The 11,674-nt window shown below is 41.8% G+C and overlaps 3 protein-coding genes across 3 annotated transcripts; 1 reads left to right on the top strand and 2 right to left on the bottom strand.

Moving 5' to 3' along the window:
* Positions 1-1,536: 1,536 nt before the first annotated feature.
* Positions 1,537-2,370, bottom strand: BGZ61DRAFT_190884 (uncharacterized protein). The gene has a single exon (XM_046237798.1). It carries the CDS (start codon positions 2,300-2,302, stop codon positions 1,781-1,783), a length of 522 nt encoding a protein of 173 aa, XP_046094815.1. The 5' UTR covers positions 2,303-2,370; the 3' UTR covers positions 1,537-1,780.
* A 55-nt stretch (positions 2,371-2,425) lies between these two features.
* On the bottom strand, positions 2,426-3,415 carry BGZ61DRAFT_570727 (uncharacterized protein; the record flags this gene model as incomplete). Its single annotated transcript, XM_046256052.1, has 2 exons — positions 2,426-2,980; positions 3,287-3,415. 2 exons carry the CDS (start codon positions 3,413-3,415, stop codon positions 2,426-2,428), a joined length of 684 nt encoding a protein of 227 aa, XP_046094814.1.
* A 541-nt stretch (positions 3,416-3,956) lies between these two features.
* Positions 3,957-4,202, top strand: BGZ61DRAFT_372557 (uncharacterized protein; the record flags this gene model as incomplete). Its single annotated transcript, XM_046242182.1, has 1 exon — positions 3,957-4,202. A coding segment is annotated over one exon (246 nt), but the record flags the coding sequence as incomplete, so codon positions are not given.
* Between the last annotated feature and the right edge of the window lie 7,472 nt (positions 4,203-11,674).

The raw sequence follows: 11,674 nt of genomic DNA, 5'->3' as shown, positions 1-11,674 counted from the left end.
AAGGGACGGAAAACAACACCCAACTCATTAACCTTCCCTAGGGGAAATGCACAGAGAGTCGTCGCACAGGCGTCTTGGCCGGTCAGCCCGAAGCTGCACCAGATTACGCGTATGAGGTCGGATCAACCTGAGGCTTATGTCTCCTGATAGGGAAGCATCTCATGAGATTGTATATCGGGTCGGTCGCAGGAAAGTTCGCTGGCAAGGCATCAATGGGGCCTGCGGCAGACCGATATCTGAGGGAGGTTGAAGACGGAGGTTGGACAGGGAACGTAGTGATGGCAAGAAGGCTCAAATAAATCTCTCAAAAATGAAGGCAATCAATTAATAGACTCCCTAGCAGCCTCGAGCCCTTCCGGCCTCTCTGACTTCTAGGAAGAATCTCTGATGAAAGGAAAAACGATGATTTCCCCCAGTGACGGCACTGACCTCCCCTTTTAACCCCATCCGGGTCACCCTAGAGACATCCCCGCTAGCGACCAGCTAGCCCAAGTGTCCCTAACCGCCTGTCACATCCCTCCCCCGCGATCCGATGATTGTCCCCAATCAGGCCAGGAACGCGCACAACACAACAGCCTCCCCATTCAAGATTCCGACCAAAGAAACATAGCAAACATTAGAGAAGCATCTCATTAGAAGCTTCTGAAGACCAACTTCCTCCATTGAGGGCGACTCCCTTCACCACGAGCTTCCCTATCCATCACCATTCCAATCCACCGGAGAAAGCAGAATAGCACACCAAACAACCATCACTTGCGAGCCTCACGCTGACGGTAACGTTCCTCCCGACTGATCTTTGCAATAGCGGGAGGGATGACATCCGTGTAGGCGGCGTCAATCAGCTCCTCCCACTGGGAAAGAGAAATCAGACCTTCCGGGATATAAGTCGCGTAGGACTCGGACTTGGGCATGAACAGCGTAGGTCGTTTGAAAATACGAGGAAGGTTCATTCGGTCAGTGTCGATAGTCATCTTCTTCGCACCCTCACCGATAGAGATGTTGTCGTACTCGCTTCGTCCTTTAAGAATAGTATTATCGTCGAAGTAGCGAAGGACGGCTCCATCGATGAATTGGATAGCAGAAACAGTCGGGTCCTGTGGGATCTGGCAGCTTGACGACGTGGTGGGCTGGGCGATGGATCCCTCATTGAGACGTCACTCCTGGCGGACATTCCACGAACGTCTCTCATCGACACATCCGACCCAGCAGGCTAACGAGGACTTGGGCTTCGGATATCCCTCTCAATTTGGGATACTGCCGGCGACTTTGGAGGTGGCGATGGCGAGGCCCTGATATCCCTGACCCCTTCCATCAGGGAAGATACCGCTCCTCTCCCTGTCCCTTCAGAACGTCCAGAGGGCCTAGGAGAAGAGGAAGTTCTGCCGAATATCATTTCCATCTCCTCGATACCCCCAGAGGGTACCACAGGTACGGTCTCAGACGCAGGCTTAGGAGCTGTTGGCGATTTCTCTGGGACAGTCGAGCCCAGAGAGATAACACTCCCTCCCGTAGTCCCAGGTAGCTTAGGGATCCCCTTCTGAACCTCAAATCCTCTCTCCTTGAACATCTTGACGAGGTTGTCGGCCATAGTGAAGTTGACCTTTCGGTAGTCTGATCTGTACATCGTTGTAGAGCGGAACGTCTGACCAAAAGGGACAGCAGGATGAGGGACAATTCGATAGGCATCGGGGAGCTTCTTAGGTCAAGACTCTTCCAGCTACTGGGGAGAACCCACCAAGGTTGGTGTAGAGATCTGATGTCCTGAGTTTCTGGTCGGTAGTTATGAACCCATGCTCACAGTCGTGGAGAGGTCGATTTTTCGGCAGACCTCGTCCGTACCCTCGCTGTACATCAGGTCCCGGATCCCAAGCTCCTCCATGATGGCGCACCCAATGAAGCTTCTGACGCGCTCCAGATCCAAGTCCTGGTCCACAGTCTCCTTCTTCTTGGCGGCTTTCCCCTTCTTCTTTGGCTGGGGCGGGGGCTTTGGCTTGACGGCGCCGAGCTTCCAGTCGCGAAATCGTAGCTCAAAAGGGACACTTGCCGGCTTGTCGTTCGGGTCGTCGAAGACTAGTCTCTCCATTGGGATCCCTCCCTGCATCTGCTGCTTGTCCAGGCCAACCATACCGCGAATGGTTAAAGTTATGAGGAAGACCGCAAGAAAGCCACACTCCCAACCGTAGGACTGGGCAGAGGCTGGCATACCGTAGACAGAGAAGTCGAATGGGGCACCATTGACAGTCATGATCTCCCTCCAGGCAACCCCAGCAGCCCTGAATCGTTCCTTCCTTTGAAGGTCCATCGTATCGAAGAGGGAGAGTTGCTTTGCCCTAGCATCCCAGATATAGCCAATCCAATGACATTTATTGGTAAAGTTGATGATGCCAATAAGATAGCTGCAGTTGAATATGGTCTCTTGAATCGGTTAGAAGCTTACTGTAGGACGGTTCTTCGTAACCAGAATGCCTTCTTTTAGGAGCTTGGTCGAGAAGGTCTCTTTCCCCCATTTATTGGCTCGGAGGATATGGGTTTCGAGGTCAAGGCTGAAAGGTGCAATAGCTACAACATCCCTTATTCCGTAGGTCATGGTTCGTAGGAAAGCGATGAGACCAAAGTTGGCAGAGAGATCCTCGTACTGAAGCTTATACTGGAGGCCCCAGAGATCGCCACAGTGACCTTCCCAAGTCCCAAAGTTAGTCTCGCTGAAGTCGGGGTGCGGTCTGACAGTCTTAGCCCAAGCTTTGATTGATTTCTCATCCCCTAGGACAGGGCGTTCGGTCTTTTCCTCGTCCCAATGGGACCAATCCAGGCGGGAAGGATAGAGAGTTGGTTGTTGGCCGACTTTTTCGGTTAGTGATATCTTCGTAAGGTTCTCTTTGTAGTGGAGGAAGCTCCCTTTTCCACCTTCCCCTTGGATAGTTTCTTTGTAGAGAGTTAGTAATTTCGTACTGCGGTAGAATTGCACCTTCTCCTTCACAGCCTTATTGGAGGTAGCTATTGTATGCTGAGTTTTATGGTGTAGCAATGGATTCAAAAGTCGGTTGGTAGGAAGAAAAGCAACTAATGAGATAGTAGTCGAGGTTTGGGCTTGATAGGAAAAGAATTGCGGCGTGGAGGTGCGAGTTATGGCGTTGATTTCTATAGCAGCTGGAGTGTAAGAAGAGTGTATGGGTGTTGGTGTTTTCGAGAGACTGAGTATTTAAGGGTCTTTTGTGCTATGGGGCTTGATTCTCTTTGTGACGGTGAATCATAGAGATAGCAGTTGTTGTTTTCTAGACCTTCTTACTGATTTTCCTTTGTAAGTTATGGCAAATAAGGATACCTGCTTCTTGTAATTCTTATGCTTTGTAATAAAGCCCTGCCAGATTAGCCCTAAGGTAGGGTCCTTTGAGCTCGAAGCCTCTTTCTCTTCCATATCACCAATATTAGGATTTTAGCCTCATCCTGCCGCAGACTTCCCTTCTTTTTCTGTCATTGCGACATCGGGATAGCCTCTGCAATGGCATCTCTTCAAGACAAGCTAATCATTCTTTCCGGCCTCCCTCGAGAGAAGCTTCCTGATGTTCGTTATCTGGCTGAGTGTGGAGTCAAGGCCGATGAGTTCTCGCGACGGTCTGGTACCTTTTGGAAGGGTCGAGACGCCGTTCTCCTTTGCCCCTTTTCTTTATCGAAGCTTGATTTGACTCCAGCCTTGGTAAGGTCCCTTGTCTCCCTTCTGTCAGTTCAGGTTATCTAATGAGATGCTTTTCCAGGTCCTGAAGTCATTCTGGGTTTGGATTTGTGGTTTCCAGGCCCTCGACCGACTGGGCTGCCCTCTATACGTCGAGTTAGATGTCCAATTTCCTGCTACCGGCTCTAGAGAGGCCTTCCTCGTCTAGTTCCTCAAGCAGCTTCCTTTTTGAGACTCATCTATTACAGCAGGAATAGGACTTTTAGTTATCTGTACTCTCTAGCAGGTCTTTATTCCGGCAGACTGGGCTTATCCTAGAGGATACTTCTTTATAAATCTTCTTTCCTATTTATATCTTATTAAGGCTCTTATTGTTGCTTTTGTTGGGGTTATCAATCCAGTTATATGTTACTATTATATCTGTAGCTATCTCTTGACAACCATCCACTTTAACAAATATATTCTAACCCCTTTCCATGCCTATATTTTAGTCCCGGGATATATAAATAGGGTGTATGCTAATTGCCTTTAGCATAACCGGACTGATTGTAACTGGAAATGCCTCTATGAATATATAGCTTTAGGTTGTTAGGAAGGTTCTTGGAAATTTCCTCTTGGTAGTCGAGCTATAAACCCAAATATATCGACCTCTTATGCTTCTAATATCTTTAACCCTCATTCTTACCCTTGGATTATTAGCGAATATCCCTCTAAGGCTGGCAGTGCATCTGACCTTGAGATTTATCGTCGGGCTTTCTAGGTCTCTGCTTAGGCTCTTTGCAATAGGTACCGGGCTCTTTAGGTGGTCTTAATGGGTTTCTTTCTCTATTAAAGGGAAAAAAAAAACAGTTCCTTTTTTCCATTCTTATAGAATAGGTAGTTAATAGCAAATGCCTAGGGAATGATATTACTACTTAGTTAGCACTACCCTTATCTCTTCTAGATAGATTTCCTCTATACTGTTCCTCTTTGTTGTAAGGTATTGTTTATAGCAGCTAGACTCCTTCTAGATAGTTATTTTGTTGGGTCTTGGCTGTCTAGACTCTTTACGTCCAAGTCTCTCTAGTAACCCTATATCTTGCCTCCTCTATCCGCCTCCCTATATAGCAATACTACTATCCCCAGCCAAAGCTATATCCCCAAATATCTAATGAGATATTCTAGACTACTTTATACTGGTTTCTAGCCTCCTTACTTATCTCTGGGATGCAAACCTAGAAGTCCCTCCTAGATTCCCTCTATAGACAAAGGATAGACATAAATAGGCCTTATCTAATAAATCCTCTATCTTACTAAGTTGATATATCTTATCATAAGATAGTTCTTCTTTAGATTCTTCATCCTTATCTTTAGTAGGAGGTCCCCAAACCTCTATATTATTAAACTAGCCTACCACCCTTAATTATCCTTTATAAAGGCCTTGATCCGGTCCCCATAGCAGGTTCTAGCTATTTTTATACCATCTAGGGTCTTAAGAATATAGGTTCTAGTCTCCGCTAGAGCCTCTCGGATCCTGTAGGGTCCTTGCCATTTTGGCTTGAGCTTGGCTGCAGTAGAAAGATCATAGTAGTTTTTAATATTATAGAGAAGGATAAGGTCCCCTAGTAATAGTGGCTTTTTTCTTAGCTTAAAGACATTAGAAGTAGTTGTTTTTCTCACTAGGTTCTTCTAATATTCCTTAACCTTCTATCTGGTAGCTTCTCGATCTTCTTATTGTCTTTTTAGGATCTGGATTCGAGCTAAGATAATATCTTCCCTAGTATGGACCTCATCCCAATTAATAAGTCTTTAGGTTGGGATTTTGACTTCTATAGGGAGGATAGGTTCCTATCTATAAAGAAGCTAAAAGGGTAAGCATCTATAGGACCTATAGATTGTAGACCTATCTATAAATAGAGCCTGGTCTACTAACCCAATCTACTTCCCTAGCCGGCCGAGCTTCTTAAAATAATTAACTAAGAATATATAACTAACTTTAATTAGCCTATTTAACTTGGAATTATAGAAGGAGATCTTAGCCATCGTAATACCCAGGTTATCTAGCTTATTAGGGATTCCTTTTGCTAGCTTGCTTTTATTATTAGTAATAATCTTTATAGGCATACCATAGCAATAGAGGATTCTTTTAATAAACTTCTAGATATTTGCTGCATTTAGGGCCTTATAAGATATAGCTTCAATCCATCCCATTAGATTGCATCTAGCTTCTAATAGGAACTTCATTCTATTATTATTAGAAAGGTATTGTCCGTCGATATAGATCTTCATTATAGGATACCAAGAAGTAATAGGCTTAGCAATTTCTGCTAGTCTCTGGGCAGCGTAAATCTAATAAATTGGATAAGTCTTGATAATTAACTCCACCTTATATCTGATGCCTCACTAGAAATAGCAGCGGGAAACAATATAGATAGTCGCCTCTCTGTCTTTATAACCCCTATAATAGTAGGAGGTTATAATGAGATGCTTCTAAAGCTCCTCATCATTAATAATAAGTATAGGGTTATCTCCTAGGCTTAGTGCTCGTCTCTAGATGTAACCTCCGTAGATATAGAATTATATTGCCTTTTTCCTTAGTTGTAAGAAGTCTCTTACTAAGAGTCCCTCCAGCTGCTTTAGGGAAGTTAAATAGTTCCCTAGGACTAGCCATTCACCTATGTAGCTATCTTCCAGTTTCTTATCTTTAGGGCTAAAAAAAATAAGGTTGAGGCGGGTGTCAATCTCATCCTTAATATTGCCTTTAGCTTCTCAATCTAGAAGGTCAGAAGGTCCCTCCCCTTTCCTCAAAAGACCGTCGGCTACTGCATTTTTCTTTCCTAGAATATATCTAATAGTAAAGTCAAAGAGCAAGAGGTAGCTAATCCAACAGACGACTATCGATTCTGGTATATTATTAGCCTTATTATTAATCTAATTAATAAGAACCCTTAAGTTGGTCTCTAAAGTAAAGGGATATCTATAGATCTACATCCTCATACATCTAATAGCATAAAGAGCTCTCTTACACTCTAGCTTTGTTATATTATACCTCTTCTTAGCATCTAACTAGATATTAGATTTAAATCTTATAAGGTGATGTTTTCTATCTATTATCTGCATTAGGACAGCTCCCTAGTCTAGGATGCTGGCATTAATTATTAGAATAACCTCTTTAGCTTCTTTAGATAGGTCGAGAGAGATAAGGATAGAAGCTGTAATAATCCTCTTCTTTAATATCCTTATTACTTTCCTCCTGTTATCTTCCCACTTCTAGGGGATATTCTTCTTTAGTAGCTTGATAAGGAGCTTAGCAATCTAAGTATACTTTTCAATCTAGATTCTATAGTATCCTGAGATGCCTAGAAAGATTCTAACTCCAGTCTAATTAAAGTAATCTTCCCATTTAATGATTTTTAAAATCTTGTCCTCTATAGGTTTGCGACTATAAGTCCCATAAAGATATCCCACTAAAGGAGCGGCCTTTTAGCAGAAGAATGACTTCTTTGCAGCAATTAAATAGCCTAAAAGCTTTACATTAACTAGAATAGTATTGAGGTTTATTAGATACTCTAGGACATACTATCTGATACTAGGAAGGGACTCCTCCCCTTTATAGTCCTTAATAGGGCTCTTGATACTAATATTGTCTAGAAAAGCTCTAGCTATATTAGGCATTAGATCGAAAAGAATCCTCGTTATGATCCTAGTAAATTGGGCTACTAAGTTTATGGCTCCCTAAGGAAGGGTACATAGCCTAAATAGACCAATTGGCATTTAAAAGGTCGTTAAGTCCCTGCTTTTTACGTCCAGGGCGATCTAATTATATCTAGAAAAGAAGTCAAGGACTAAAAGGATCTAATACATCCCAAATTCAGTAGAGAAGTCTTCAATCCTAGAAGGAATTATTCCATCCCTAATGGTATAGACATTATACCTCTTAGCTAAGTTAATAAGATACAAACCTCTATCTTTCTTAGCTATAAGTATCTACTAATTCCTATAGGAAGTATAATTTTCTTTAATAATCTTATTCTTTAGTCTTTTCTTTAGTAGCTTAATAACCTTAGCTTTAGTTTTATGAGGGATAATCACATTACCACACTACCAGGCTGTATGGGGTGTGATTTTGATGACCTATGGGGGAGCGATTCTAGGGTCAAGTTCCCCCTTTTCCTTGAAAATCCAAGCTAGGGCTTCTTTCCAATTAAAGATAATTTAACGGAAGATTTCCCTCTTAATATTATTAAGGGTATTCTTAGTCTGCCCCATTAGAGCGTCTAATTTCTCGCTAAAGAGCCTTAATCCCTTCTTAATCTTTAAGAATTTGGGAGTAATATAATTAGAAAAAGAGGAGTCCTTTTCTAGGTTTCCTTTAACCTCATCCCATTTCTTATCACGCCAGAACGGATCCCCTTTAGGCGTAGATCCATTAGAAGGGATGTTATCCCTGGGCTAGATCTTATTAGCCTTCCTTTTGTATATAGTATTAACCCAGACTATTATATTCTCTTGGCTGCTATCTGGAGTGTGAGTTTTCTTAACTTTAGACTGCATTAAATTATTTTTTTTTATCTAGTTTTTAAGAATAATCTTAAAGATTTTTTATGCTGTCTTTTTGTTGATATATCTAATGAGATACTTAACGTCATCCTCCTCTAAACTGTAGATGTTATTGATAGCCGGTTTAGAGGGTTCCGGTATGCTTATAATAACCCCCCTGGTGTTGCTTCATTAATAACCGGGTTAACTCTTTATATTCCGCCTGTAACTGGAGATATTAGGTTGATAGTCCCTAGCTTGTAGCTTATTAATATCTCTCTAGAAATAGTACTATAATTAAAGGTAACCTTTGTACTTTAAAAGAAAGGCATTCCTAGGATAAAGGGGATAGAAACTACTAATATAGGGGCTATATACATCTTCTATTCTATAAAAATGTTGCCTATATAGATATTAGTGGTAACAATTCCAGCTATTGAAATTAAGTTTTTTAAGAAGAATATAGTCTTGGCTAAGCTAGGTGTAAATAGGAGCTGGCTGGTTTTAATAATATAGTCTAAGATAATATTATCTTTAACACCTATATCTAAAATAGCTTCTTAAATATAACCATTAAGATACCTAAGTCTCACCTAAAGCCTCGGGAGGTCTTAACATATTAACTATAGCTATATATTAATATTCTAGATAAGATTTGTAAAAGCCTTTATTATTATCTTATTAGGTGCTTTATAGTTAGACTTCCTCAATTCCTTCCTATAGGAGACCTTCTTTGTAGTTTTATCGTTTATTATAATATAGTCTCCTGGAGTAAGAATAGAATCGCCCTGGGAAGTTAGAGGGTCTTTTTCCTAGCTAATTATAACTGTAAGAACTCCATATTGCCAAGCCAAATTGTCGAAGTAGGTCTTAGAGAATAGCGGGCCGTCCTATATTACAAGCTCTGGCTCTTTCCGTCCCTTAAGAATGTTTATTTTGACATTCCCTGGCAGCCTTTTCTTATAGGAAGAAGTAGGGTCTAGCCAGATAGTATTGGTAATGCTGTTAGCTATATCGACCAATTCCTTTACTATTAAACAGCCAAATTCCGGGTCGTAATAGATTATCTAAGGGATTGAGACTGGGATCTTTGTATTTAGGACTTTTTATCTCAGGGAAGTTCTATTCTCGATTAAAATGGTGTGATAGGTATCTCCATTAGAGGCATTCTTGTTAATAGCTTCTACTAGCTTCCGGTCCTCTGGTTTAGTCGGCAGAAGAATCCTTGGCGTAACTACTAGAGGGATTGGATAATCTCTCTTAGCTTCTTCTAGTAGTTCTTTAACCCTAGCCCTCTTAGTAATAGCAGTATCGAAGGTGACATTATTATTCAGGATCACAGGAGGCTTGCTATTATCTTTTTTATTAATAAGGATGATGTTGGTAATAGGCTTGTCATCCTGACTGTTAGTGGGCTTTTTAGTCCTGCTGCTAATCTTATTGATAATTAGGTCCTCAAATAGCAGGTTCTGGTTTCTTTTTATAAAGTCCGTTACTAGGTCTTGTTCCTCCTGGTTGGGAGACCAGTTTCGGATTGCAGAGCCGGACATCAGACCTTCTAAGAAACTGGCAGCTGGGGATTTTAGGAACTTTCGGATCCATAGAATAACCAGCTTCTTAACACCGCCAAGAAGTCCCATCTTCTAGACTAGCTTCGAGGGGATATCAGCTTCCCTTCGACCTACCCAGGCCATACCAGCTTCCGAGTTGAAATCACAGTAGCCAGCATCCCTGTCTCTCTGCAGCTCGTAGTATTGATTGGGAAAATAACCAGGAACATAGTAGTAGAAGCATTTGATCTGCCTCTGACTATAGTTGGTATTGATGATAAAGTCCTGGTTGTCCCCATGAGGTCCTCTGGGAGCCGGGTTGTAATTGTAATGAGGCTGATTGAAGAGCCTTTGCTTGTCTATAGTATTCTGGACTATGGCTACCAACCTAGCTTCTATGTCTTCCTGTTGACGAGCTGCATTGATGCTTAACTCTTGGACTATCTTGGTAAGGGAGTCGATAGCTTGGTTGGTCTTTGGTTGACTTGGCGGCGGAAAGGAACGTTCTATATTCTTCTCTAAGGGCCTCTTATCTGATATAAATTCTCTCTCCTAAGGTTCCTCAATTAGGTCTTTGAATTCCTGGTCCCGTTTGAGTAAGGATATTATGAGATTGACTATGTTGTTATAGGTTTTTGCTTGTAGCTCCTGGACTGAGATATTCTTCTATCTGTATACCTGAATAATGACCTTCTGGGGAAGAGTATGGAAAATGGCGTAGGAATTGCCTTTCTTGAATTTCCCTCCATCCTGGAGAGCCTCGCACAGCTCTTGATGGGTCTTGAGCTAGTTGAGTATCTCAAGATCAGTTGCTTTTCTCATAGATAGGGAGTTTATCTTTAGGATCCTTTTAAGGAGTTGGAGCTGTTGTTCCTTATCCTCCCTTTTAAAGTCCTCTAGAAGCTTTATTTTAACTTCCTCCTAGGTATTACATTTATAGGCCTTTTCTACCTTCGTCCTGACGTCCTTATGAGAAAAATAGGTCAATAGCATCTTCTTTTTTTCGTCGGTATGAACCCTGCCTCTAATGTGGTTCTCGAATAACTGCATAAAGCTGGTGATATTAGTCCCTTTGAATTTGCATTTGAATATGTGAATAGGGATGAGGGATCCCAATTTATCGTCCCCATTGGCTTCTAAGTGGCTCTTGTTGTTCGGATTCATCTTGGAATGGGTGCTTGACTCCGGAGGGGTCCGGTCTTGTGAATATGACTCTGTACCGGCTAGGAGAGTAGTAAGCTGTGACTGAGCTAGTTTGATGTATTGGGTTGGGGGGTGGCTAGTTGCGTTCTCAAGCATCTTATTTGATACTTTCCTCTTCTTCTTCCTCCTTTTTATCTTGGTAGTGGTATTAGAATTGTAAGTATAGTTAGAGAAATCTTAGTTTCTTGGAGAATAATCCTTTTCTTGTAATATAGCCTTAGCTAATTACACTAAAATAAACATCTAACTGCAATGGTATTCCTTCTATATAGAGAAATATATAGCTAAAAAGAATTTATAAATAAAGAATAAAAGAAAGTCAAAGGAGGGTTGAGTATCTGTCTCGAGTAGGTATGGGTTGTAATAGTTGTAAAAATCTCTTAAAAATAGGCCAGGAGTGATAGAGGGGAATTGCTACCGATAATTAAGGTCTTTACTTGGCGTCCTTCTGTACTTCCTAGCGAAATCTCTCTCTATAGGGCGATCGTTGTGATGATAACTCTCTTCCTGGGTGCTGCTAATCTCTCTATCTTCTTCCTCCGCTCCTGGGGTTAAAACTCCCCCTCTTATACCTTTCCCCCTAAGCTTTAGGATCCCGATACTGTAGATAGATAGCAAAGCTAGTGTGACTAGACTTTAGTCTTTTGTAAGATACTAAGTCACAATCATTACAGTAATGCCTTCCTATTTAACTAACCCCTACGCATTCTTATTTAGCTGATAGCTTACCGAA

The sequence above is a fragment of the Ilyonectria robusta genome, assembly GCF_021365365.1.
Source record: "Ilyonectria robusta strain PMI_751 chromosome Unknown BGZ61scaffold_52, whole genome shotgun sequence".
Lineage (NCBI taxonomy): Eukaryota > Fungi > Ascomycota > Sordariomycetes > Hypocreales > Nectriaceae > Ilyonectria > Ilyonectria robusta.
Note: the sequence above shows the minus strand (reverse complement) of the source record. Positions and strands in the feature narration are given on the sequence as shown.